General features: G+C 39.2%; 2 protein-coding genes across 16 annotated transcripts in view; both read right to left on the reverse strand.

Annotated features, from left to right (window-relative positions):
• The window catches only part of PSEN1 (presenilin 1), a 28,793-nt gene extending 19,984 nt beyond the window's left edge, over positions 1-8,809 (reverse strand). For 3 of the 13 annotated variants that reach the window (XM_068399191.1, XM_068399203.1, XM_068399189.1), the window contains exons 1-2: positions 8,746-8,809; positions 4,197-4,340 (exon numbers count right to left, since the gene is read on the reverse strand). In XM_068399191.1, the coding sequence (XP_068255292.1) occupies positions 4,197-4,340; positions 8,746-8,772 (171 nt within the window). In that variant the 5' untranslated portion in view covers positions 8,773-8,809. Of the gene's footprint in view, positions 1-4,196; positions 4,341-5,220; positions 5,272-5,509; positions 5,633-7,022; positions 7,051-7,168; positions 7,185-7,252; positions 7,313-8,745 lie in introns of those variants that run through there. The other 10 variants (XM_068399194.1, XM_068399195.1, XM_068399197.1 and 7 more) reach the window with 10 other exon arrangements.
• A 916-nt stretch (positions 8,810-9,725) lies between these two features.
• RBM25 (RNA binding motif protein 25) overlaps positions 9,726-27,818 on the reverse strand; it is a 38,617-nt gene continuing 20,524 nt past the window's right edge. For 2 of the 3 annotated variants that reach the window (XM_068399323.1, XM_068399324.1), the window contains 12 exons: positions 27,261-27,314; positions 26,919-27,002; positions 23,041-23,321; positions 21,926-22,136; positions 21,512-21,601; positions 19,813-19,886; positions 18,939-19,089; positions 18,264-18,588; positions 16,958-17,232; positions 16,429-16,527; positions 15,078-15,125; positions 9,726-12,137 (listed from right to left, as the gene is read on the reverse strand). In XM_068399323.1, coding sequence (XP_068255424.1) covers positions 12,045-12,137; positions 15,078-15,125; positions 16,429-16,527; positions 16,958-17,232; positions 18,264-18,588; positions 18,939-19,089; positions 19,813-19,886; positions 21,512-21,601; positions 21,926-22,136; positions 23,041-23,321; positions 26,919-27,002; positions 27,261-27,314 — 1,785 coding nt within the window. In that variant the 3' untranslated portion in view covers positions 9,726-12,044. The remainder of the gene's footprint in view (positions 12,138-15,077; positions 15,126-16,428; positions 16,528-16,957; positions 17,233-18,263; positions 18,589-18,938; positions 19,090-19,812; positions 19,887-21,511; positions 21,602-21,925; positions 22,137-23,040; positions 23,322-26,918; positions 27,003-27,260; positions 27,315-27,818) is intronic. The other variant, XM_068399325.1, reaches the window with a different exon arrangement.

Here is a 27,818-nt window from a genome sequence, read left to right on the forward strand (position 1 = left end):
GAGTTTCACGAGGTATTGTGTTCCCACATTTTTAGCGAGAAGAATGACATGGGAATGGTGATCCAACTCAGGTAATTCTCAGTCTCTATACTGAGATTTGATCCCAAAGTTTTAGCGTGATGAGCTAAGCGTGCAGATTCTTTCTCTCCTTTCCCAAGGATACTACTGCCACGTCCTTTCACCGACGTTGAAGAAATTCCACTATTCTTGTCAACATGAAACACCAAGGGTATAATTCAAACACAAGGACAGAGGTAAACTTTCAATGGAATTAAGATTAACCACAAGCAAAAACACAAACTGAAAACACCACCTACAAGCAAATGATCAGGCCTGCACTCCTCCTGTTGCCACAAACCTTTAGCCCCCTCTCCAAGAAGCCCAGTCAGCAGGGGGCATACAGCCTTTTATATGTTGTGTGAACATACAGAGAACACATCAGGAGAGTGAGCTACGTTCACCTGTTCTGGACTACAAAGAAACAAAACCATTTTATGTTTACCAGTCACTCCAAACAAGCCCTAAAACGCAACAGTTTATACAGCCTGCTCTTTTTTTTTACTGTATTACCAGGTCTAAGGCACATGCTGTACTGTTCCCACTCTCTCCACTCAAGAGGTTTAACATAAAAGAGATAACACAAAGATTTTTGATTCCCTACAAAATAAATCTCATTTATTCAGAATTACTTCATTTATAAACAGTTCAGTTTGATAAGTGCATTAAAGCAGCTTTAGATTAAAATGCACAATAAACTGAAGGAAGATACCTTTTGCAATACCTTTAAAATATCACTCGGTTTTAGTAAAATTGCGCTAGACACAGGATAAGGCATTGTAAATAATCTAATGTATTTCTCCTTAAGTACTCTTAGGCAGGTAATTTTTTCCTTCCTTAAACGTGCAATGTTAAAGTCTCATTACCTGTTCTTAATAGCATTTCCAAACATAACTGCTGACTCGTATCTCATCAACTCACTGCAGTTTTTTGATAAATCAATAGTAATTTTGGAGATTCTTTATACAGAATTTTCCCAGCCCCACCCTCAGAAAAGATAAGATGTTAAGTACACACTCAGGAACTCATAGTGGGGTTTTCAAAAGCACTTAAGGACTGATTAAGGAGTACAAGTCCCTGTACTTTGAACTGCAAACACTGACACTGCTAAAACCTTGGTTGAGCTTTACAATTTCCTCATCTCATGAAAAATTCACCTTTACAAAACATTACGAAGTAACAACACACATCAAATGCTTTGCCTATTTACTCCTTTTTTGTGGTATCCTCAGGATCAAGTTCAGCAGGGCTTCAAGAACTGTCCTCTAAGAAAATTTGCTTTATTTTTCAAAAAGGAAAATGAATATAAGGGGAGGGGGAAAAAAAAAATCTAAAATTGTCTTAATTAAGCAATTAAAACTAGCAGGCATTCAGATTTTTAGAATTAAGGTTTTAAACTTAATTTGAATTTAGTATCATGAACTTAAGGTATTTCCTGAAAAAGATTTTGGGTTCAATATTATTTCTTAGTAAATGAACAATTCATTGTAAATCACTTGGCATTTTGATAAAGTTCTCACAGACAATTACTGAAAGTCAGACAGAAACAGGAATATGGGAGAATGCAAATAAGGAGATTATGTTTAATCATTCTGAAATGCTGGCTGCAACTGAACCTCTTTCTGTACAGATTATAGCACAAATGTAATGTTTTTCACTTTGATAGTGAAAATACTCCATTTCTCTCAGTCTACAACAAGACAACAATAAGTTTACCTGTCTAAACAAACTGCCTAAGGATCATAAGTAACACTACATTGGTGATGATCAGAGCCTTGGAGCACTTCACAAGTAAAGCAGATCTAGCATTTACATTTCTGCACACTTGCAGAATACGTTGCTCTTTTTCTGCTGTAATAGCAGTTGTGCAAGAGGCAGTACTTACCCCTATCTTACACACAGAAATACAAAAAGTAAAATACAAATCTACAGCTTTGCAAAGCAAACACAAAAACAGCCAAGGGAAAAGCCTGATTAACTACCATACCACTACAAAAAACTGCAAAATCAAACACAAAGAGAAAAAATTAAGAAAGTAGACCAATATGTGCCATTTTATTCCCTCCACTAGCTAGGAACAGAGACACAATCACAAAATGCCTTTACATATTAAAACACAGTGCATGAAAACTCGATCAGCATCAAAAGTGTTGTAAGAGTTATTCTCTCATTCGCTGTTAAAACTAGAAAGAAGTTGTCCTCTCAGGCTACTAAAGTGTAGCTAAATGTGACATGCGCGTGCCCCACTGCTTAAAAGGACAAAGTGCACTCATATCCTACCTGATCAGTAATAAACACAGCAGAGGCCATGGACTCTTGCTGAAGTGGAAGCAAAGGAACAGACTCTTCACCTTCCTCAGACATTGTTAAAAGTGAAAATTCTGAAGCTAAAAAGTCACTAACACCTGTTGTAACACCGTAAGCAAACGTAAGTTATGAACTACGTGCTTTCAGGTGAATAAACAATATCATAAGCAAATGATAAGTGTTTTTTTTTCCTATCAGGAAAATAGTTAATAGCAAACCCAGAGCAATGCCCCTGAACCAAGAGATAAAAAACTAGCATATTTGATAATTTTTTTTATTTAGTAAATCCAGATTTATACATCAGGAACAGACCTCCTTGCCTGACAGAGGGCACAGCGCTCATTAGTTCTCACATACACCATTTATGTTTAAAGGTTATTATACAGTGACAGATATCGAAGACTGGGCTGAGCTCTTGGTGTATGACTGGAAGAAGAGATGGTAAATTATAGTAGTTAGTGATTTCACACGCTGACCGTTAGCCACAGAAGCTAGATATACTTAAGCAGGAAAGGATTTTTGTACGTATGTACAAAAACAAAGCCAGTGTGTGCAGGGGAGAAAAATCATTACAACTAAGTATTGAAACTACACCTAGAGTTACACTTAAACATGGCAAGAAAAAGCACAAGTAGCAGTTATTCATCAGTACTGTCTGTCAGTAAGAAGTAAACAGAACCATCCGTCCCCCATTGCCAGGAAGGAGCATCACCAAGTTGTCCATAAGGATGGTGAGCCCGCAGCTTATTGCTGAGCTCTGCCTTTTTAATCTGGCAGAAATGTTCAATGAAAGTTAATCTCTCGCCTGTCCAAGATGAAAATAAACCTTTTTCATTTCCTCTGAAGTAACAGCACAAAGGATGCAGTAGGGAAGTTTCCACTTTTCTATTTTTGTTAACTGCTTCTATAATCAGTAAGGTCTTAAGTCAGACTGACTTACTAATTTAAAAATAAATTTTCAAATGTTTTATATTTTTACTGATATAGAAGGATGCAGATCTGAGACAAAGACAAGGATTTTTCAAAATTCTACTTGAACTGCTGGATTGCATAGAAGAGTTTGAGCAGGGACCAAAATATTATCTTGAATCACTGTCATAAACACGGCTACTAGTGGCCCAGCCTCACAAGAGCATTTTTGTGTCACAAGGAAACCTGATATTCAAGAGCTATAGCAGGAACAAAGAACTGAGCATGACAAATCCAAGAGCCTGAGCACCGCACCCAAGGAAATCATCTAAACTTGGTTTTATCAAGACACATACAGAAAATCAGTACAGTTTTAGGAACAATTATGCGCTTAGATCTTTCAAAGCAATCATATGAAACTTTATGGTTTGAGTTCTGTCCTCCCCCCCTCCAAAACCTCAAGAACTCTGAGAGCACCTTGACAATTATTTACAAGACAGTGCTGCTCTTCCTGCACAGAAGTAGTCCTCTAGCAATAGCAACAACAAAACGCAGGCTTCAAGCTCTACCTAGACTAAAATTAACTATATGACTGAGAAACCTGTGAATCAAGCAGGCCACAGCCAGGCTAGATTAAGAGAGCTCGCTACCTTCTCTAAAGGTCAATGTTTGGCACGGGAGCGTCCCACCCCATTTTCTTATTTTTCTTGAGCGCTTGGTCACTCCAACACCACTTTAAACTGGGAAGTCTTATCTGTATATAAAACTGAGTTTAGAATATCAGATATTTTACAGAATACTTCTTTTGGCACTGCTTATCACCACAACAGTCCAGATAGAGAGTTCTGAATTGTATTTTCATCCACACTCATTATTCATCCTGATTTAACTGCTACCAGGTAATAAAATTGTTTGTTACATACCGTGTTGCTGAGGTGGTTATCAGGGAAGTTTTCTGTCAGCTGCCCATGCTGAAACTGGGGTAAATGCGCGGACAGTTCTGTCATTGGGACTGTCCTCTGGAAATCGCTTGTTTCTACACAAAACAGATCTTTTCTCTTGAGATACTGAAAGGAAAAAGATGTGTAAAAAGCCTTTGTTCTTATACGACCAAGTTCTCCACCCTCTTCCTACCCCAACGTTTAGAGTTCACAGAGACCAAAGATAACCATTTTCTATCTACACCATGATACTGAACTGTATCGCATCTTTACTAAGAGGTCATAATAGGGTTTTTCCAGTATAAAAATAAGAGCGTCTGGGCATTATCAAATTAGTTCATCAGCCACGGAAGTAAGCCAGCAACAAACTAATAATTCAAAACTCTTCTCCATTCCTTCTTGTGCAATAAACGAGAAGCATTGCATGCTTGCTCAGAGCACAACTTGTATGTTTTTATCTCAGCAGAGTACAATTGCTCCAAGTTGTTTGGTTTCAGATTGCTGATAAGCTCAAGGGGAATCTTCAAGCAAGGATGACTGAGCTATACGTGATCATTTAAAATCTGGATATATCTTTAATACTGTAATGCCCTAAGAGCGACCTAGAGCTACACAATACAGTATTTTGGCTGAGCCTCGAGAACTAATGTGCCTTCATTTCCCATAGTAGTAGGTTTTATGTATCAGATAAATGTACATAAACATGCCATATGCTTGTAACAGCTTTATACATCTTCCATAAAAAAGTCACATGCTAACATGCTCCTACACAAACATGAATAAACCATGTGCTCCATAACAAAGGAGGATAAAGCAATATAGGGGAAAGAGGAAGAAGGGTGGTGTAACTACGTAAGTTTCAGAAAAAACATAATTTTAGGAAACAATGAGTAGGCCTAGATAAATCACTGTCTTGGTTACACACAACATAGGGAAGCGAATAAACCACTGCCTGAAGGGTGGAGTGCCAGTCCCCACTTCCATCCCAAGTGGCTTCTGCTCCTACCTTGTGCCAACTCCAGCACTCATCAGTCCTCTTTACAATAGATTTTACTCACTGAAACGGAAGAAAACACATCCAGGAAAAGAAAACAAGAATATTTTTCTGCTGTTTTAGTATACTCAACTAACATATGAAGGGATCTCAAAAAACTCATACAAGGGAGGACATCACAAATCAAGGCCTCTTTCTTTTGGCATCAGCAAGCCACAAGTGCTGCAAGACAGTACTTAAAGCCAGAGTTAAGCCTATTTTCACACACACACTCAGATGCAGAAGCTGTTTCTCTACTTACAAATAAATACATATCTTACAAGACTAGTGCACAGTGTTTACCAGCTTCAGCAGGGATGTAGCTTACACTAAAGAGCCATCAGGAACCAACATCAATCCGACAAGTCTAGTGGGAGCATGCAAACTGTTTGGAAAAAGACAGACAATGTAGTGTTCACTAGAATGGCTCTCTTCCATGTTTGTAATTAAAAATAAAGTACACCTAATTGAAAATAGAATGAAATGTAAGATTAGATGAAAATAAATAGGCATTATATTGCCTTTACTTTTAAAGTTTTTGCTCTAATTCTTTGGTTGGGCTACAGAATATGAACAATGTTGTTTTAAGGCTGCTACTGGTAAAAATTCTCAGTGGCGGCCACCACAGAGGAAAAAGGTGAGTATTTTTATCCAAGTGTGGAGTATCAGAATGAGACTTTTCACATAGCAGCATGTCAAAATTCTAATTAAATTAAGGTGGAAAAAAAGCCCATACCACTCAAAATACCAACCCACAAAATCCTATTTAAAGACTGGTAAAGAAAACCACCACAAAGTCATCAAACAAAAAAACAGCTACTGAGGAACAGAGAGAAACTGAAGACAGGGAGGAGTAACTGACAGAAGAATTGCACCAAAGCTTGAATGACACTGTCTAACAGGCCTCAAAACTTATGGCTTGTTAAAACAATCCCTTTTGAAAACTCAAGAGGTCTGAAAATGGGTTCAGGACATCTTCCCAAACAACTTTATTTTCCATTTTTAAATAAATGAACACTCCCAAGTTTGACATTTAAGTATGAATGAATGAAATGTAGAAATGAACTGTGCCTAAACAGATGTAAATTAAATTATTTGTTTTACCTGAAAATGGACTCTCCAAAACATTTTTTCTAATGAAGCTGTTAATATTAAAAAAGCCTGTCTAAAAAAGTTCTTCCTGCTTCCTTAGTAAGAACAACAGGAGTTACAACTGTAGTTTTCACGCATTTACATTTAGCCTAGTAAGTAGATGAAACATACAAGTCAGCCTTATAACGTTCTCTCAACTTAGAAGAGAGAGAGAAGCAAGTACCGGTCAGCCACAGCAAAGGCGGTGCGGCCCGGTTAACCCGCGCTTCATCTCTCAAATAAGCACCCAGCAGCAGCCACTGCTTTCCTGGGGGAGCTCCGCACGCCCCGCGGAGCTCGCCCTCAGCCTGCCCCGGGCCGAGCCCCGCCACAGCCAGGCTACCCGGACCCCCTCTGCCGCCGGCCAGCCGGCCCGCGGTCCCCGGCGGGGCGAGTGGCTCCGGCGCCGGCCCCCAGGAAGGCCGCGAGAGCGGGGAGGCTCCCTGAGGTTGGGCGAGTGAGGGGCGAGCCCCCACCCGACGCCGCTCGTTTCCCCGGGCCCGTTGCAGCCTGACCGGCCGCAGCCCCACTCGCGTGCACCCCGCCCACCCCAGCCCCGCTTCGCTCCGCCCGGACGGGGGAGCGGCCAGGGACCCCGCCCCGGCCCGCGGGAGTGTGGCGCAGGGCTCGCACAAACACCGCACCCGGCCGGCTCCTCCCGGCCCCGCCGCCGCCCGGCCTGCTGGGCGCTCCCGGCCCGGCTCCGGCTGGCGCAGCACGCCCGCTCCGCCGCTGCCCCACGCCCCACACGCTGCCCGTCCCGGCCCACCGGACGACGGGCACCCCCAACCTGCGCTCGCCCCGAGGGCGGCGGCGTACCGGTAGCTGCCCCGCCCCGCCCCCTCCCCCCCCCCCCGGCCGCTGACAGACCGACCTGCACGGGGCTCCGCCACCGGCTCCTCGCCGCCCCGCAGCCCGGCCCCGCTCGCTTCCGGCCCGGGCCCCGCCCTCCGCCACGACCTCACTTCCGAGGAGAGGCACCGCCAGCCCAGGCCGGACGGGCGAGGGGCACCGGGGGAGCGGCCAGGCCCCTCCCTGAGCAGAAGGGGGGCAGCGTTCGCAGAGCAAACGGCCCCCAGACCAAACCTCCACAGCGGCGGCGGCGGCGGAGCCCCTCGGTGCAGGGAGGTGCGTCCGACCAGCACAGGCACTCGCTGACACGCCGAAGGCACAAGGAGCGTTGCTGCAATGAGCTGAACGCTTGCCGTTAAGCAGAAGTACGAAATCAAGACAAGTGGATGGTAACTGAAAAAAAAAAGTCACAGATAGGAGCAGGCTGGTTGGATATTAGAGCACTCTAAGAGTAGTCTTGCAAGTGAAATGTAGCTTCTCCTGTTTAACACGGTAAGAGACATTACCATGTAAAGAGAGGGGTTGTTATGAGAAAATACACCTCCTGGTTGTTTCAAGCTCAAGTGCTATATAAGCTAACAGCCCTTTTACAATGTCCCACAAAAAAGCATTATGAAAATAACTTGAAGGGATCTTTGCATTTCAAATTAAAAAGTATTAAAACAATCTACAGTCAACGTGGCATCTTTTCAAGAAGCCTCTAGTAGAGCTGTGTGACTCATTTGTGGAAGGCAATTTCAAACTTGAAACTTACCTTGCTATCCATGATAGCTGAAGAGTAATCCACAATTCCTTTTTAAAAATGCAAAACCTAATTGGGTTATACTAACATATAAGAAATGCTATGATACATGTAATCATTCTAAATAAAGTAAAATCTATTGAAAGACTATGTAATTCTGCATGTTGAAAACAGATGATGTACTTCACTATTTGACTACGCTGCAGGAAGATCTATGGGGAAATGAAGTGGCACAAAAGTACTGCACATAGGAGTTAGCTTTTACATGAGCATTTCAACACCGAGTTTCAGTATGTCATATGCATATGAAGTGCATTTAAAAGAAGCTGTTTTTAGACCGAGAGCAACGCCTAACCATTAACCAAATAAAACTATTTGTCATTTTAAGAAAAAGAACCAAGATGGACATACAGCTTTACCAGACTATTTTCTGTTTATATGATTGATATGTTTGATCTACGACAAAATGCCTATTACCACCACCTTACACTGCTCACACTGAGTGGCTGTGTACGAATTTCTAAGTCAGCATGTACGATATCCTATGTTCCTACATAAGAAAATGTATAGAATACAAAAAGGTGTGATGCTCTTGTAATATGAAAGCCAAGAGCTTCCAGTTTTAAGTATATCCCCTTTCTAAAATAATACTCCTGCAAGCAGCTATCTAGCAACTCCATCTAGTAAAAGCATGAAAGATCTAATGCTTCCCTCTCAGTAATAGGAAAGCATTAGCAGTAAGAAATAGGAATTCAGTAAGAAACTAAACTTACTGTTTGGGGCCTTCCCCCTGTCCACATTTAGAGCCACATCATCTAGCTAGATGGTTATTTTTAGTGCAGGCTCCTGTTTAAAAGAGAAGGGAGGAAGGAAATGGCCAAAATGAGAAAGACCAAATCTGTATGTGAGCAGGTTAAATATTCTAAGAACAAAAAATGTCTCATCAAATTAATGGTAATATAAAAATATATCACTCTTGGTAATGGAACTTACTTGCTCATGGTTTCCTGTTTCTTTTCAGTGCATACTAATGAGAACAATGATACTTTATATTTTGTACTCACATATTCCAAATAACACTGAATGGCAGTCACACAGAATGATTATCAGGAGACTAAGGGCATGTGTTCGGTTAAGGTGTGAAGCCTTGTCTCACAGTTAAGTCCAGATCAATGACTAGTATATCCATTTCTGTTGTATAAATATTGATATTTTTTCCCCCTCTACGCACTAAGTGTAACTTTTGAAGTACATTTCCATCACAGAATGGATCATACTATGGCATGCTGCAAGGAACACCCAGTGGCAACATACAGGCTTTGCTAACGGATCTCATTCTCAGTATACTCTTAATCTGTGCATCCACTAACATAACACATAGTGTGTATTAAATCGCATACTCGGACAGTAAAATCTTGTACTGTTGGCAAAAAAGGCTTTTTCTACGTCAAATTTTCCAAGTTTATCTTGAAATAATTCTGTTACTGTGTGTTGAAAGAAAAACAGTCAACAAAGTAAAGTTACTTTCTATATTAAGAACCTCTCAGCAGTACGTAATTTGTGTTCTACCCCTTGGCATCACAGACACAAAATATATTGTTATCGCTAAGAAGTAATAACACTAATTTGAGTAAGAGGTAAACACTAGAAGAGACTTTATACAGCAACATTTTGCATTCTGAAAGAGGAAAATTTGTTGAAGTACTTGCATAAGCCAGCGATGCTATAGCGAACATTCCTTCCTCCTTCTACTACTGAAGAAAACCTCAACTTCCACAAAATTCATTTTTTTAATGTCTTAACTGCTTCTGAATATTTATTTACCTGGATATTTAACACTCCAGCTTAAGTTTTAGACCTCTTCCTCACCCAGATGCCTTTAGTCAACTTAGGAGAAGTACAAGCCTATGTCCAATGTATAAATAATATAATAGCCGAATATACAGCTTTAGTTTAGGGCAGAAGAAAATAAGCTGAAGTTTCACAACTTGAGCTTTCACTGAAGGATCTCAACAAGGATGTTAAGCAATCTGTCACACAGTGGCATTACAACATATCTGTCACATTTCGCTTGTTTAACTACTAATAATGACAGTGATAATGCCGTATTAGCAGGACAAAAAGCACTCATGAAGTTCACTCTCCCTCTTCTCTGTATTTACTACAGACAGAGCAAGTTTTAAATTTATTTAGAATTTGGAGAATTTCTGGTAAATGCTGATGCAAAACCGCATGGGGAGAACGGGGAAGTAATTTCTTAGGGTAACATCAAGTTGCAGAAAAAAAGAGGAAGGTTGCAGCATTTAAGTATATAGAACAAAATATTCTCAGGCAAACTCAAGCACAACATAAAAGTAACATCTGAGCATTACACTTCAAGTTAAAAAAGTACACTTTGTGGTGTGTAGTATTACAGGGATGAGAAAGAACATATTTGGATCACATCTGCATTTGCAGGCTTCTAGACACCCGACAAAGCAGGAGGTAGTTTCGAAAAAACCCACCCTGAATTTGTGAACACTTGTTGATTCAGAAAACAGCATTAAATATAATTGCATGCTGCACAAGACTCCAAAAGAATGTCAGCCCTTAAATCAAATATATACATTTTTAATATTTGAAATATTTACATGGTGGAACCTTTACACGATTCCGTTTGTTAAGAACAGTGTTTTCAAGTGCCCTCTCCAGATACAAAGAACTAGTAACTCAAGGTCACAGTTACGTTTTCTGAACAGGTCAACCTGTATCCTTCAGTTAAATACAATATAGAGATACTGGAACACCTTTACGTAATTTGTTTGCTATTAAGAATTGTGTCTAAAAATTAAAAATGTTTTTGAGACAGTTTGCTCCCTGGAACACAGTCCTCCTGCAATCAAAATGGCTCATAGCACACTATCAATTTGTCTTCTTACCCAGGTATGAGATAAAAAATGCAGTTTACAGTACATCTCACCATTTATACCACATCAGCCTATTTATAAAAAAAACATACGAACAAGGCAGGAAAATATCACCCTCTTCTTGTGGACAACAGACTGCTTAGAGTAGAAAACAAAAGTTGGGGCTAGTTTAACAGTATGGATAAAAACAAGACTTCAGCTTTGTTTGAAAACTTACGGTTTAGTTTTTGACAACTGCTATGGTCAGTTACATCCAAATAGGTAGGTTTTTTTCTAAATATTAAAAAAAATTGTTTTAAAAATAATTTATTTTTAAAAAAATCCATCTGATTATTTTGGAGACAGAAGGGATAACAGGGAAGGGCTAAAATGAAATTGAGCAGAAGATATCCAAGGTTTAAAAAAAAAAAAATCATTAAATAGTAGTTATTGAATTGAGGTCCTGCTCTTGTTTTAACTGAGCAAAGAACAAAAAACTCCCTGCAATTTGCACTTTCTAGGATAGAAGCAGAGCATCTGCAAGAGGTTAAGTTCCCAGCTTCATTAGTAATTCTAAATGGGCAACATAGTTCTACTGCTGGTTCACAGCAGAATGAGAAATCTGAGGGAACTTTTCCAGAGTCAGATGAGGGAACCAAATGAACACACAAAGCTGTTCTGTGAAAGCAGCTCAAGCCACTTATTTTTAAACTGTATTCTGATCATTCCTCAAATAAAAAGAGGGAGAGTATGCAAAAAAAAAAAAAAAAAAAAAAAAGCATTGATAAATTTTCAGTAAAATAATTTGTCTTCATCTGTAACTGATAATAGTTCCACATTAAGAGCAAATGATTTGCAAAACAGGGGTGCTTTTTTTTTCTTAATATTTACAAGCATCAGAGTAACAACAAAATTACCAGAGAGCATGTACAGTAGCTGCAGCTTATAAAACATACCGGTAATTGTACCTTGTGAATTATTAAGAGAACCAACGCAGGATTCAGATAACTAACTGAGAAGGGTAAATGGGGCCTCAGGGCAGAGGACAAAAAAAATTCACATTTTCTACATAAAAAAATACAAGTCTCAAGTCTCTGAGAACAGAGAAAATTCAAAGTCTTTGAATGATGGGAAAAAAAAAATAAAGCCCCAAATTGAAATGGAACCCTAGAAGCAAGGTGAGTGCTTTATTTCACTAGACCAATCTTCTTTGCTTCTGTCTCGTATATCAACAACCTCCACATTTTGACTATGAAAACTTCAGCTTCTTCATCTAGTACCTGTAGGAAATACACATTTTTATAGATTATTTTTTTAGGTTAGGCATTCCAGTTATAAAGACTAATTCTAGACACATCAGAACTACATCACCACTAGTGTAATCCAAGTTAAGCCTTTGAGGGAGGCACTGGATAAAACCCCAGTGAATTTGTCTGTCCTGCATTTATGATCTGACTTTACTAGGCTCTAATTATATACTTGTATAATGCAGCTGTTGAGCACTAAGAGATAAAAGTATCAGTATCCTAGTCTCCAAAAGTGGTTTGGGAAGAGGCAGAGAAATGGCAGGCTTGTGAAGAATGTAAGAAAAGGACATACACATGTGGTATTTTCCCTTAATTCTCTCCTAGTCTCTGCTCATTTTCAGCCTGGAACTTCCTTGGATATTTATTAAGTAATCCCTTGATGGATTTCTCTTCCTTGAACTTATTAGCCAGGCTTTTCTTGAATCCATGCAAACTTTTAGCATGCACAACGTCTCTTAGGAAGTTCGCCAGGTCACCTACTAGTCACACCAAGAACAACGTACTAACTTCCGCTATGAATCTGGCTCCTACCAACTTTGCCTCCAAGGTTCCCTGTTGGGAGAGAGTGAACAACTTGTTTTATTCACCTTTCAGTGTATGAAAACATGGTGAAACACTAGCATTATTTCATAAAGTTTCTTCCAACACCAGGCAAAAAAGAGCTTTTACTCTTCTAGAGAAAAATCACCTTTTGCTCATTAATTAGGAATATACCCACTAAACCACTACTTATGAAAATCTAGTTACAAGAATAAGGAGGAATAAAAGTTATTTCAAAGAATCACAAAATGGTTTGGGTTGGAAGGGACCTTAAAGATCATTAGTTCCAATCCCCCTGCCACAGGCAGGGACACCTTTCCACTAGACCAGGTTGCTCAAAGCCCCATCCAACCTGGCCTTAAACACTGCCAGGGAGGAGGCATCCACAACTCCTCTGGGCAGCCTGTTCCAGTGTCTCACCACCCTCACAGTAAAGAACTTCTTCCTACTATCTGATCTAAATCTACCCTCTCTCAGTTTAAAACCGTTACCCCTCGTCCTATCGCTACATGCCCTCGTAAAAAGCCCCTCTCCCGCTTTCCTGTAGGCCCCCTTCAGGTACCGGAAGGCTGCTATAAGGTCTTCCCGGAGCCTTCTCTTCTCCAGGCTGAACAACCCCAACTCTCTCAGCCTGTCTTCACAGGAGAGGTGCTCCAGCCCTCTCATCATCTTCGTGGCCCTCCTCTGGAGTCGCTCCAAAAGCTCCATGTCCTTCTTGTGTTGGGGGCCCCAGAGCTGAACGCAGTACTCCAGGTGGGGTCTCACGAGAGCAGAGTAAAGGGGCAGAATCACCTCCCTTGACCTGCTGGCCACACTTCTTTCGATGAGCCCAGGATGCGGTTGGCCTTCTGGGCTGCAAGCGTACATTGACGGCTCATGTTGAGCTTCTCATCAACCATCACCCCCAAGCCCTTCTCCTCAGGGCTGCTCTCAATCCATTCCCCACCCAGCCTGTATTTGTGCTTGGGATTGCCCTGACCCACATGCAGGACCTTGCACTTGGCCTTGTTGAATTTCATGCAGTTTGCACAGGCCCAGCTCTCAAGCCTGTCAAGGTCCCTCTGGATGGCATCCCTTTCCTCCAGCATGTTGACCACACCTCACAGCTCGGTGTCGTCGGTAAACTTGCTGAGGGTGCACTCAATCCCACTGTCCATGTCGCCGACAAAGATGTTAAACAGGACCGGTCCCACCGACCGACCCCTGAGGAACGCTACTCGTCACTGCTGTCCACTTGGGACATTGAGCCATTGACCTCAACTATCTGAGTGCGACCATCCAGCCAATTCCTTATCCACCGAGTGGTCCATCCGTCAAGTCCATGTCTCTCCAATTTAGAGACAAGGATGTCATGCAGAACAGAATCAAATGCTTTGCACAAGTCCAGGTAAATGACATCAGTTGCTCTTCCCCTACCCACCAATGCTGTAACCCTGTCATAGGCGGCCACCAAAATTGTCAGGCATGATTTGCCGTTAGTGAAGCCATGCTGGCTGTCACCAATCACCTCCTGGATTTCCGTGTGCCTCAGTATAGTTTCCAGGAGGATCTGCTCCATGATCTTGCCAGGCACAGAGGTGAGACTGACTGGCCTGTAGTTCCCAGGGTCTTCCTTTTTTCCCTTCTTGAAGATGGGGGTTACGTTTCCCCTTTTCCAGTCAGTGGGAACTTCACCAGACTGCCACGACTTCTCAAAAATGATGGAGAGCGGCTTAGCAACTTCATCCACAAGTTCCCTCAGGACCTGCGGATGCACCTCATCAGGTCCCATGGACTTGTGCACCTTCAGGTTCCTTAGATGGTCTTGAACCCGATTTTCTCCTACAGTGGGCGGTTCTTCATCCTTCCAGTCCATGCCTCTGCCTTCTGTGACTTGGGCCGTGCAGTCTGAGCACTTGCTGGTGAAGACTGAGGCAAAAAAGTCGTTGAGTACCTCAGCCTTCTCCATGTCTTGGGTAACCAGGTCTCCCGTTTCCTTCCGAAGAGGGCCCACATTTTTCCTAGTCTTCCTTTTATCACTGACATACCTATAGAAGCATTTCTGATGACACCTATAGAAGTATTTCTGATACAGTTCTGTTATTGTTGATTCTTACCTCTACTGTTAGGGACAGAATCTTTGTTCCACATTTCTGAACACTTAGAAACTCTGAACAGAGATCAGGAATTTCTAACTAGATGCTGTAATTGCAAAATCATGCCTGTGGTGGCATGATCTGTTGAATCGGAACAGCTTTCATATCTAATGCATGTTTTCTACACATGTTCTATGAACGCCAAATATTTCTGTTATGGACTCCTACTATTTTGCAGAATTGCCTATTAGCTTCGGTATCATGTAGAAGGTGTATCAGTTACACAATTTCTGCTTACCATAGCAACATCATCCAGTATGCTCTGTGGTGAGCTGTGAGCCATTACCTGAAAGAAACAAGTGTTTTTAGACTGAAAACTCAGAGTAAACCATATAAACATCTTTGGACAAAAACCACTTACTTCTCAAGGATTTTGAATGCTTTGCACGTGCAAAAAGTATTTGCAGTTCATTATTTCCCAGTATTAGCCAGGGCAAAAATCAGTACTAGACTACATCAGATTCCATCATAGTGAGTGCTAGTTTATGGCTAGTTACTGAGGAGTAAGTTCCAGGAAGTTCCAGAGATTCAACAGGTCCTGTATTTGCTGGCTATTCTTGTATCTCCAATTAAGCTCTCCTAATTTAAGGAATAAGCTCCCCTTCCTTCAACAATGAATTTCTAATGGAAGACAAAGGCAAAATTCTCCCTGTATCACTCTTCATAACAGGCAGATGGAAAATTCAGTTAAGTATTTCAAATTTTTTTTTCAGAACTAAATAAGTTGTCTTTCAATACCAGAAAATGGCATTTATTTTTTAATGTATATATACATAATTTAAGCTTGGCAAATATTCAACTTCTGCTTTTCACTTTCTACTAACTACCTGTGCCACAAAACTATCACTTGCTTTGCCTCTCATACAGTAGCCCTAAAAGATAAACAGAGATAAGCCATTATGAACATGAGTACCATGAAAGCTGAGAAGAGTTTTTGAAATTCCCTGTTGATGAAAAGCCAGAGAGTTGTCATGACAGATTTCAAAAGGCAAGTTATTAGAATTTAGTTTGTAATTTGATGGAAGAAGCTATACAGAATTTAGTTTAAACAAGTCATGCAACGGCTAAAAGGTATAGCAGAATGACTTCTAATGCCTTAGTATTTGCTCGCTACTAAAGCGACAGCAGCATCTAAAAAGCTTTTTAGGAAGTTAACCTAGTTAATCCAAAAATGTACGTAAAATCAAGCTACTGGCTTTTTTTCCCCTGAATTCACACAAATCCTGTTTTTTAAGTTAAAAATGTTAATGGCCAATGATATATTAACTCTGAAATCTAACGATAAAACTATCAGTTAAAACAGCTTCTCTTGTCAACTACTCATTTTTTTATCCAGTTCCATATGTTTATCTAACAGGTAACAGAGAGCACCTGGCATGTACATATTGTGCATAAGCATTAAAGGAGGTAACTTGTAAAACATTAGAGTACGTATTGATTCAGGTACACCAACTGCCTCTGCTGATCAGTATCATAGCTTACAGAGAAGCTAAGAACAGACTGCCTTCAAATACAGATACTGCAGTCATTGCTGTAGCTTAAATAGGTAGCAAACCCCAAACTTCACAAAGGAAGCGGAAAATACTAACCTTAGAACAAACAAAGTCAACTAGTGTGGCTTCTTCTTCACCAATATATTCTATTATTTTTTTGTTGATCCACGGTCTAATTCGACGTTCCATTAGTGTCTGGAAAAAAAAACATCATTTCCATAAACTTTACTGTCTTGAAACAATACTGCCAGATAGGCAGCTAGAAGATCCAAACAACTACTTACCGTAAGATACATTTTGCTATCAATGAGATAACCCTTAGCGATTTGGCATCTGCAAGTATTTCTGACAGCCTTTCAAACATGTTTTTACAGGACCTTTTTCCCCCCTTCCATAAGACTGCTAGACAATTTGCAGCAACAATTCAGGAGAGACCAAACAAAAATAAGCAGGCATACTTCAGAATAAGTATTACATACGGAAAAGAAATACAATACTCAAATTTGATTTCATTTGATGATGATGCTCCAGTCCACTGGGATTCCAGGAACAATGTTTTTCTATTCAATTCCAAGGTTTGAAAAATTATGATTTTTTTTGTGATGGTTAAAAGAAATCAACTTACTGAATCCACAATTGACCAGTCAAGAGGATAAGCAAAGAGCTCTGGTTTAGCTGTTGGAATCTTCTCAATGAGACTCTTAATATGTTTGCGTTTTTCTTCTGTATTGACACTGCCTTTGATATTGCTTTTATCTTCTTCTCCATAATCTAGGGGGACAAGTTTCCTTTTCCGGGGCACATCATCACTGTCTTCGTCATCAAATTTATTAAAAACACTATCCACAGCAAGCTTCTTCCTTTTTACAGCATTGGGCTGATTAGGACTATTGCAGGCACCTACAACCCAAAAGACAGAATAACACATATATAAACTGGAACTGAAGCTAGTTTGCTCTTCACACATTTCTTGAGGAATATCAGTTTGTATGTTATGTAAGTGTCTCTGAATGCCTAGCATCAGCATTTTAATTGCTCAAACTCTTATAAAAATGGCAAGAAGTAAAGATCTCAAATGGAGTTTGTTCAAGATTTTTGAAAAACAGGGTCTTCTTTCTCTGCCCTGAAACCAATTAGCACCCTCACTGAGGGAAAACTATAGCATGAGTTCAAACCTTAGGAGAACGCAGAGCACAGAAGTGAAAGGTTGCAACGAATATAGCTGTAGGAAAAGCGTTAATCTGTTACCCTAATATCATACAGTCTCTCTTCATTCAAGATCTAACACAGTGTGAGCTCAAAAACCGCAGCCCTGTATAATTTAATCTAAATAATAAATAATAAATGCACAAAGCTTCTGGAATACAAATATCCTTAGTTCTGCTGCTCAGAACAAAATTTTTTTAAAACACCAGGAAATTGCTAAAGCAGTACAGAACTCTACACTCACGTTCCATTCGCAATTGTCATCAATTCGTTGTGCTACTCTAAGAGGAAGAAAAAATAATCTAATTTTCAGTTTTCTTTTTTTAAAAGGGTCTTTGTGAATAAACACAGGAAGTATCTAGGGCTTAAATCTAACATATACTTACTTAAAAGTAGCAATGAGTTTTAAGAGAGATATTTAGAGATCTATTAAGGTGAAAAGCATGTGGAAATAACTAATCCTAGCTCAGAGCATTCCTAAAAAAATTAAGCCTTGAGGATGCCAAAACTTCCCTCCATTTTTCCCCTCCACATTTTGGAAGAAGAGAGATCTCTATAAAAGGTATCTTCTGGACAGGAGAAATCAAGCACAGCATCTGGATAACAACAACTTGATATAAGTATGCCAAAACATACAGTATATTTGGAAAACTGTGTGGCCACTCAGCTTGGCATTTTTTTCATTGTGATCCCATATGGAACATTAAAATAAAATGTAAACTTGCCCAATTTCAGGCTAAGTCCTATTTTGGGCCGATGCTCCTCTGGCTGCTGTTGATCAGGTGAATTTTCATGAGGGATGATAATGCCACAGGGAGATTCATCACCAGGCGTGTTAGGAGTTGCATTTCCACTAGCAGAAGAAACAGATGGGGCAGAACTGATGGGTCGTAAAGTTGGTTTAAGGCAGGGCTTTTGTTCAGGCTCCTCCTCCTCTTCCTCCGGCTCTTCTCTTTTTTCCTCTTTTTCTGCCTTTTCTTCCTCTTCCTCCTCAGACTCCGGCTCTTGTTTTATTTGTGGCTGCCTACGTCGCTCAGCCTCCTGCTCCATCTACAATGAAACAGGCAAGAAAAAAGAAGCTTTCTCAAAAACAGCACTGTGTGAAAAGATCCTCTGTTTCCTGAAGAAGTCTCTGTTAGTGAAGAAAAATACATGCAACTACTGCCATTATAATCAGAAATACTGATTAATCCAAATTTGTTTTTGAACTCCATCCAAACACAGAGATGGAAAACTATTTTTTGTTTCCAGTGTTCTTACTGTTTATCTGGACTTTTTGTTGGAAAGTGAAAGGAAAAAGTGAACAGAGCAAATATTATCAGATCTCTTACACAATTTTGCTCAATACCACCAGAATACCAAGGGCTCTTTTTTTTACTGGCAGACCAACAGCTACTTACCCTCTGGAGTTCTGCGTCTGGATCTGGGTGTCCTTCTGCCAGAAGGCGCTGCCTGATTTCTTCTAATTCTTCCTTTTCCCTTTTCCTATCCCGTTCATCTGCTTCCATCTCTTTCTCCCTGTCTCGTAGCCTCTTCTGAAGAGCACTACCCCTACAAAAGATGCGGATTTTGTACTTCAAAGAACATGCCAATGAGAACCTTGTACCACAATACAAGACATACCTGATACATATGTATCTTCCACTAAATGAAAATAAGATTCATAAGGGTATCTGGTGTCCTCTGTTTTTGTAACGAAAGAATCTAAGGTACCCAGTTCCCAACGTTACTATACAGAATTTACCCTGTCACATTAAACAGATGTACAGAATGTGACTGCTCATCTTCTTAGAAGAACCACCAAATTACTTTACAGGTTTTTAGCTGACAAGAACCAGTTCCGCTAAATTAGTCTGATGCAAATTTTAGTTAGTCCCACACTGAAGGACCTTCCCCATCCTTTATAGAGTTAACAAGCTTGTTCTTCGTACAGTTTACAGCTTCCTTATGAATTTTTTAGAGGCATGCTTGATCCCTTCTCCCTGCCCCCACCACCTTAGTTTGGCATTACCCTGACCTCTGCTCTTCCTCACCCACAAGTTAAGTGGTACGAAGGAGCAGCTACTCCCAAGAATTAACACGTAGCAGTAAGGAGTGTCCCCTTTTCTCTCTGGCACTTATCAAGTGACACTGAATTAATTTAGGTAATTATATGACTCTTACATCACTGCACAGTCAAATATAAACTCTGTAAGGCCTCTGCCAACAAACCCCACAACTGTGTTAAAACGAGCAAAGAAGATTTTATTGTTAGGAATCAATACAAAGACATACCTGTAGTATTTTGGATCATCTCTGTCATCATCATAATCTTCTAAGAATTCTTTTAACCGTTTGGCTTCTTTTGCCTGCAAGAAATTGAAACATAAGTAATGTTATAAAATGATTTCTTGTTTTCTTTCCAAGAGTTTAAAATTTAGTAATATTATTAGTAATTTAATTTAATATCTACTATGCTTCAAACTAAAAAATACAGTTTTCAAGACAGAAAATGGAAATATTTTGGAATTGCATCATCTTCCAGGGATGTGTCAGCTTGCTATCATATGTTCAATAGCAGATAGTACATCACTGGGTCCACTGGGATCATGTCTCTGATTCACAGACTACTGTTGTTATTAGCATTTCAAAGGGTTTTTAAATATACCCCCCCCTTTTTTTTTTTACATCACAAAAGAAGAGGACCAAAGTTCCTGTTCTTCAAATCCATAAGTCTAGTATTGGATATTTTAACATGTCAGTTTAAGTGTCTTTTATCAGTACTGTTTTGTTTCAAGAGCTGTGCTTTTTAAAATTATTTAGTTACGCACAGAAACAAATCTAATGGATACTTCTAGGATAAGCACTCTCCTGCTGTGTTACTAAATCCAAACCATGTGGCACTGTATTAATGCACAGGCCTAAAACTGAAGGGGGTGAGGAGGGCAGAGAGGAGATATATCCCCGCCCCCGATAAAATGAAAAAGAAAAAAAAAAAAAAAAAGGAGTTCTTTAAGAATAATATAAATTAGGATTCTAACCTGTATCTAAGCAAAACCACAGTAAGATATTTCTATGCTAATGACTTCGAGAAACAAATTATGATTGTAGTTGTAAATTCAGCACAGAATTTAACACTGCTCTCTACAACTGCCATTCATAGCCAGCATCCAGGAGAATCATAAATAGAAAATATCCTTGAGTCATTCTCACACATTTTTTCTGCTCTCTCAAGCATTTAGGGGGAAAAATTAGATTCCACATAAAACAATGTATTTTCTTTTTTTTTTTTTCCCCCCTTTCCTGTGTCTCTTTGCATATTTTGCTTTGAAGCAATTCCCAATCCATCTCCTACTTCGAACTCTCTCATATCTTCTCTCCCTCTCTGGGAGAATTGTGAAGTGAGATAACACCACCATAATTTAAAAGAACTTCTTTACACTTTAGCACAAAACTATGAGATTACGGAAGTACCTGTCCTCTAAAGGTGTCCTTTTGGGCAAAACTTCCAAGTGTTACATTGAGAACTGTGATAATTTCACAACTAATGAACTAAAGACAGAAATTTACAGAGTGCTTAGATATATTATACAATATTATATATTTTAGAAGGTTCAGGCACATGAGCAGGTTGAAAGTAGAAAGACTGGTCTAGTTCCACCTGCATGACATCAAACATATAGTAGGTTTTGCTACAAATCTGACACAAATACAGGTTACAGATGTAATAGTGCATGATGATCAAACCACAGTATTTTGCAGCTGCCTACTTCTCATTCTTTTGCTTTCAGAAGACCAAGCCACTAGGCCTGTTTTCCAGACTCCCAATAGTACTCCCACTTTAATCAAGACATCTTCTGTTTCAAGCCTATTAACTTTTTTTGTATAAAAACATACATAGTGTTTATACAAAATGAGAGGTCTACCACTATACATTCTAAATGGGACATAAAGAAGAAGGGGGAAAAATTACAAGTAAAACTTTAAGACTTACCATTTCCCTTCTTCTTTCTTCTTCCCTCTCAGCTTCTTTTTCATATTCTCGACTTTTCTTCCGTTCTCTGATCTCCCAGTTTTTAAGACGCTACAACAGAAGCAAAAACACACACTCCAATCTCAAGAACATTAATAACAGTGGTACTACTTTGAAGTTAGTTTGGATTATTGTTTAAAATCAACTGCATTAAAATTAAGCAAATTATTTATTTATAATTTAAAACGCTGGAATGAGAAGTCCAAAGCTGTTTTGACAGGGACTTACATATTGCACCTCAATTCATGTAGTCAAAGGATTAGAAGTGTATTTAGAAAAAGGAGAGGGAGAAGGAATGACGTATTTTATAGTAGAAGACTTACCATCCCTCAGAAACATTTTCTTCCTTAAGGAACCTTAAAAATCCCAACCTACCTCTTGATATGCAGCTTCTTTCTCCCGCAGTTTCCTCTCTAGTTTTCGGCGTTCATAAGCATCTTCTTCATCTTCTTCTCGGTCTCTCTTCTTATCCTTCTCCCGTTCTCGGTCCCGCTCTCGTTCTCTTTCCCGTTCCCGCTCTCGTTCTCTTTCCCTCTCTCGCTCTCGTTCTCTCTCTCGTTCTCTTTCCCTGTCTCTGCTTTTTTCTCTGAAGGAAGGAAAAAGTCCAAAGTTAAGTACAGAGCCTTCCTCTCCACTCAATCAAATGATTTAACATAATGCACTACTTACAGCATCTTGCAAGTTATTCTTCTGCAATTGCACAAGATGATTAGCTGATACAGCAATGGACATAAATCAATACTTTTAATATATTCAAAAACCCATTTCCCTAAAAGTAGTTGTTTGAGCACTAACCATTAAATAGTGATATCTACAGAAACGAAGCGTGAGCACACAGCAATTCTTATCAGATTGTGTTAGTAGTTCTCCATAAACAAGTGACAGCTAAAAACCCCACAAATAAAGGGTATGCTTAATAAACCCTTCATGTTTACATGGCTTACAGACAACTTGAACCCTACTGACAAGGATGATTTAAAGTGAAACAGCTATTTTTTTCTACGGTGAAGAAGGAAAAAGCAGCATCTGTAGCCTGACGTGATTAGTCACAGTTTAAGGCTGAAAGAGGAATCCCTTTACTTTTATTAAAAAACCAAAACAAACCCAACCAAAAAACCCCAAGTAACAAAGGAAAAGGTAAAACCTACTTAGCTAAAAGATACTGCAGACATAAGAGAACCTCAAGTAAGAATAAAGCTACCCAAGAAAAAGTAACGAGAGATTTGAGATAAAACCAGTATGCTTAAGTCATGGTTGGGTGGCTGTTTACTGCATATGGCAGTCATTATATTCCTGCGCTGTGGAGGGAATCAAATATTCTTTCAATCTGTGTAAACACAACATTTTCTAAAATTTTGATTTCCTGTTTTTACTCTGATCTACCAAAAGGACCCTTCTCTTTTGAATGGCAGCTAAGCTGCTTGAACAATATGCACTTAGTAACCAGCACTAGGAAAAACTGAAATAAATAGCAACTCAAGTGCATTTACCTTGATCTGCTCCGATCCTTGTTGCGATCTGAACTCCTTTCACGATCTCTGTCACGATCTCGGTCTCGTTCGCGGTCTCTGTCTCGGTCCTTAGTTCGGTCACGATCCCTATCTCGCTCTCGTTCACGCTCCCGTTCCTTCTCCTTCTCTCGTTCACGCTCCCTCTCTCTTTCACGCTCCCTCCTTTCTCGTTCACGCTCCCGTTCCCTTTCTCTTTCTCTGCGTTCTTTTTCAATCTCCTGTCTTTCTTTCTCCTTTTTGCCTTTTTCCTCCTCCAGTTTCTAAAAACCAACAAGAGAACTTTCATAGTTAATTTTGTAGTTATAGGAACTGGATATTCCCGGCGCAACACACAAGGCTGGTAATGGAAATACCAAAACCGCCACTGATTTTAAAATATTAAATAGGGTTTGGTGTGTATTTTTTGGAACTCATAAGTATGAAATCAAAATGCAGCAATCACAAGACTAAGTTTCGTGCAAAAGCATAGATCTACACAGACCAGCAATCTCCAACCTTAGCAGAGTAGGGCTGGCCTCATATTATAAGCTAACTAAACTGCACATACACAGTGCACTGCCAGTCATGATTCAGGTGGGCCACAAATTCCATTGGCCCTGTAAGCCACTTGGGTACAAGCAAAGTGAACTTCTAGTTGATAAAATTAATTCTGTTCAACTAGGAAAATATATCTCAGTGGAATGCTTACTGGGACAGTGAGTTGTTTCCCCAAAAGCCTTGGCAGACCAAAACAGTTCTATATGAAAACTTGGGTAAAGAAATTTATCCACTTACACATGGTGCATGTGGTTAAACAGTGAAGAGAACTGCAATCTTTCCCCTTTTCCCTCCCTAAAAAAGTTCTAACAGTTCATTGGTAAGAACTGGACTCTGCAGAATTGAATCCTTAACTTCCACCACTGCAAGATGGAGAGAGTTAAAAAAGGTTGGAAATAGCTCTTTTGAAACACAGAAACTAAAGGGTTACCTGCTACAGTTTTACTAAAAATTGTACAAAATTGCCACTTTTTTTTTTTTCAATTAGAAACAGTTCCTTTTTTTTTCAATTAGACCAGAATTCCTATAAGACAATAGAAAATACATCAACAGAATGATAGATAAATCCATCCTTGGAAGCAATTGTTATGTGTTAACTTACAGATGCTGTGCTAGGACATGGACCGCCAACACTGGATTAACCTTGCCTATAAGCTATGTTTCTGGGAGGAAGAGCAAGTACACGGTTCACAAATATACCAAATAACAACCAAATATACCAAATTTCAACCTGATGGATGCCAGAATACCAGTTTTTTTAACAAATATTGAGCAGAATAAACAGGTTTATCCCCTTTGGCTCCACGTTTACCGTCACTGAAATGAAATTAAAAACTGCAACAATAAAACAGCATTTTCTCTGGTTTGTGTTTTTTTTCTTTTCTTTTCTTTTAAACAAAGCATTTAAGACAACTTTAAAAAGTAATCTTACCTGAGAAGTGTTGTTCTGCCATAGGCACAGGGACCAGAGAACCGACAAAGGATTACAGAAATAAAGCTAATTCACTAGTGATTAATGTATCCAGTGAAACTATGCTGCATTGATAGCACAATACAGGCAAACCAATGTTGGATACATTGAAATCACAAAAGGAAAAAGGGACTAAAAATGGTAGGAATTGGTAGAAAACTGATATGAAAAAACAAAACTTTGATTCTACAATATACACTGGGCTGAAAATCTATTTCTAAAGGACTGTATTTTACAGGAGCTTTACAGTGTTAAACCTCAGTACGGTCAGATGTCAAACTAGGTTGTCAACCTTTAAGAAATCCAACTTACCTCAAATTTCATATACTTTTAAAGAAAAGTTTACATACTGAAGTGGTCAATACTTACAGGTTATCTTAGATGTTCCAATAGAAATTTCTTTGGTTGAACTCCTGCTTTTTTGCCACTCATAAACTGTTCGTCGTGAGAAAATGATTTCTCAAGAGAGTGGGTTTCTTTTGTTTAAAAATATATTCACACATGTGTAAATATAAACACACACACAAGTCCTGGTGCTTTAAAATCCATTTTGTAGGTCCGCTTTCTTAAAATCCAATTGAAAAAATAAATTGGTCTATTTTGTAATCAAAATCTGACCTCATCAACTTCTGTCAGCCTAAATAAGAGGATCTGAAAGGGTAATGGAATGGGAACGGTATCAGATATATTGAAGTAATGAACAGAAATGAACAGGTAGAAGAATTATAAATCTTACCTTGAGCTCTCTTCAGACTCGTCCGTGCTGTAAATGGACGCCCCCTGCAATGCTGATACCCTGACAGTCTGTGGTTATTGTTTTATAAACTCATACCAAAAACATGCAAAGGTTCACTGTGCTCACTAGCCAGCTGCTAAAGATTCAACAGCCCCTTTTAAATATATCCAATATGTACAATGACTACTTTCAGTTGATTTTTAATGTTAAGAAACCCAAAACAGCCCCCCCAATAATACAGATTAAAGGCAGTAAAATGCCCAACAGCTTCTGAAACAACGAAGCATATTTTTTTGTTTTGTTGGTTGTTTTTTTTTAAAAACTTATTACTTGTTTGCATCGTAATACCAGTGATGACTTGGGGCTTGGAATTGAACACAGTTCTGCTGAAGTTTCACCACTGACCAGTTTCATATTCAACTGCTGAACTTCTCCAGATGATTTCTTCTGGAATTTTTCCCCAGCTTTTTCCCTCCAACAACTTCAGTCACGAGAAAAAGTGAGTATGTGTACATACTACAATGTGTAGTCACTTGTGTTTACATTGATATAGTCGTGTGAAAACATGGTACCATCCCCAGTGACTGCATGTAGTAAAGCTGAATAACATGGGCATACTTCACCTTGCTGTACCTTTACCATTTTCTTTAAGGTTGATTTGGAGGTATTTTGAAACAAAAGTGTGGGCTCAAAAGAGAAGCTTGCTGATACTTCCTAGGCCAAGGACCATTCCAGTCTCGTTGGGGAAAAAATAATACCAACTTTAAGCTAAACATTAAAATAAGAACATTACATGCATAGTTGTGATTTACGATCCGCAAGTATCATTTTCCAAAGCAGAAACATTCACAGATGCACTAGCATTAGTGGAAACTTCTGGGAGTGGGAACCCTGAGGTGGGACTTGATGTGCAGAAAGATTTCCAAGCCAGTTACCCCTTTGCATATTTTTCTGAGGGGGCATCCATAAGTATAATAAAAAACAGAAGCTCATACTTACATCCTATTCCATGTTACTTTCCAAGCTGTGAGTTTCATCTTGCATTAGTCACCATATGATCTCTATCATAATGGTGGGGGTCAATGAATAGATTAGCTTTATGGGAATTTACAGTTCTTCCATGCATCTAAAGTTTGGTAAGTCTGGTAACCACTGACCTAGTTTTAATCTTCCCCCACTCTTAACTTAGAACTATTAAAATAAAAGACTTAAATTCAATTCAAGTTTCAACTCTTCATAAAATCTTGGATTATGTTACAAATCTACCTACAGAAACACACTCAAGTGTATGTCTTATACTGCAGCCCCATTTAGCCTTTAGTTATAAATATATTGACTTAATGTATGTGTAGAAACTTAAGTTGCCTTTATTCATGTTAAAGTGAGAAGACTGCAAAATACTCAGTAGCAATCAAAGTCTTAGCATAAAGATGTCAAGGGCCACTTTAACGTGGCAGTTGTCTTTTTTTGACTTGTAAAGAACTATATGTATATTAAACCTAATATAAACATCATTTTAAGTGATATTGCAATGTAAGGCTAAATTTTATAATAGTGGTTTTTCGGATTTTGAAAAAGCCTAATTTGTATCAAGTGCAAAAACAAGAATACTACCTTGTGTGTGTCTCTGAATTTACTGATCTCTCTTGATATCAGGTCTCTTTTGTCTTCCTCCATTTCTATAGCATTTATATCCTCCTAAAAAACAAGGGGGACAGGAGGAAAAGCATTAAGAGCCATCTGTACAGACACAGGAGAACAAGAGAAAAGCTGAAGGTTAGAAGTTTTCAACCAGTCTTGCAAGAGATAATTAAAGTCCTTCTGCAGTACCAAACCTGACAGTCTGATGTTAATGAGTGAAAAAAAAAAAAAAAAAAAATTCAGATGGACAAGAGTCACAAATCTGGCAACTAGCAGTAAACATAGTCATTGTCAAAGCCTACAATGTAAACGAACCTTGGTGATGAGTGGATAAGGTATCAGTGGGGCCACTGGAAATCTGCGGAAAATCTGCGGAAAAATCCACGGAGATTTTTTTTTTTAAAAATAGATTGCACACTACTCTGAAAAACAATGTTTTGTATGTTTGTACTATAAAGAAATATCGTATTGCTGTGATCTCATTTCTTTGATTCAACATAATTACAGAAGAACCTCGCTAATTCTCCCTTCTCTGAACTACTTAAAATATATAGTGAGGTCTCATATTAGTAAGACTTCACTGAATTACAAGTATACTACAGGGTATTAGTACACTATGGTAGCACCATAAACAAGACTAAGCTACACTTGCCAATATAAATGATCATATATTTGTGGTGGGTATGCCTTGATTTTATTTACTCGCTAATTCGCAAAATTTGGTAAATTGCACCTACTAACTGTTAGTGCGAATTAGCGAGGTTCCCCCGTGCTTGAAATTGAAAACCAGATTCCACTCACTCTCAGCTCCCCGCACACATTTTCAACTCCCCCACATCAGTCATGCCTTCATCCAGAAGAACTAACAACAGA

This window comes from Nyctibius grandis, chromosome 4 (genome assembly GCF_013368605.1).
Source record: "Nyctibius grandis isolate bNycGra1 chromosome 4, bNycGra1.pri, whole genome shotgun sequence".
Lineage (NCBI taxonomy): Eukaryota > Metazoa > Chordata > Aves > Nyctibiiformes > Nyctibiidae > Nyctibius > Nyctibius grandis.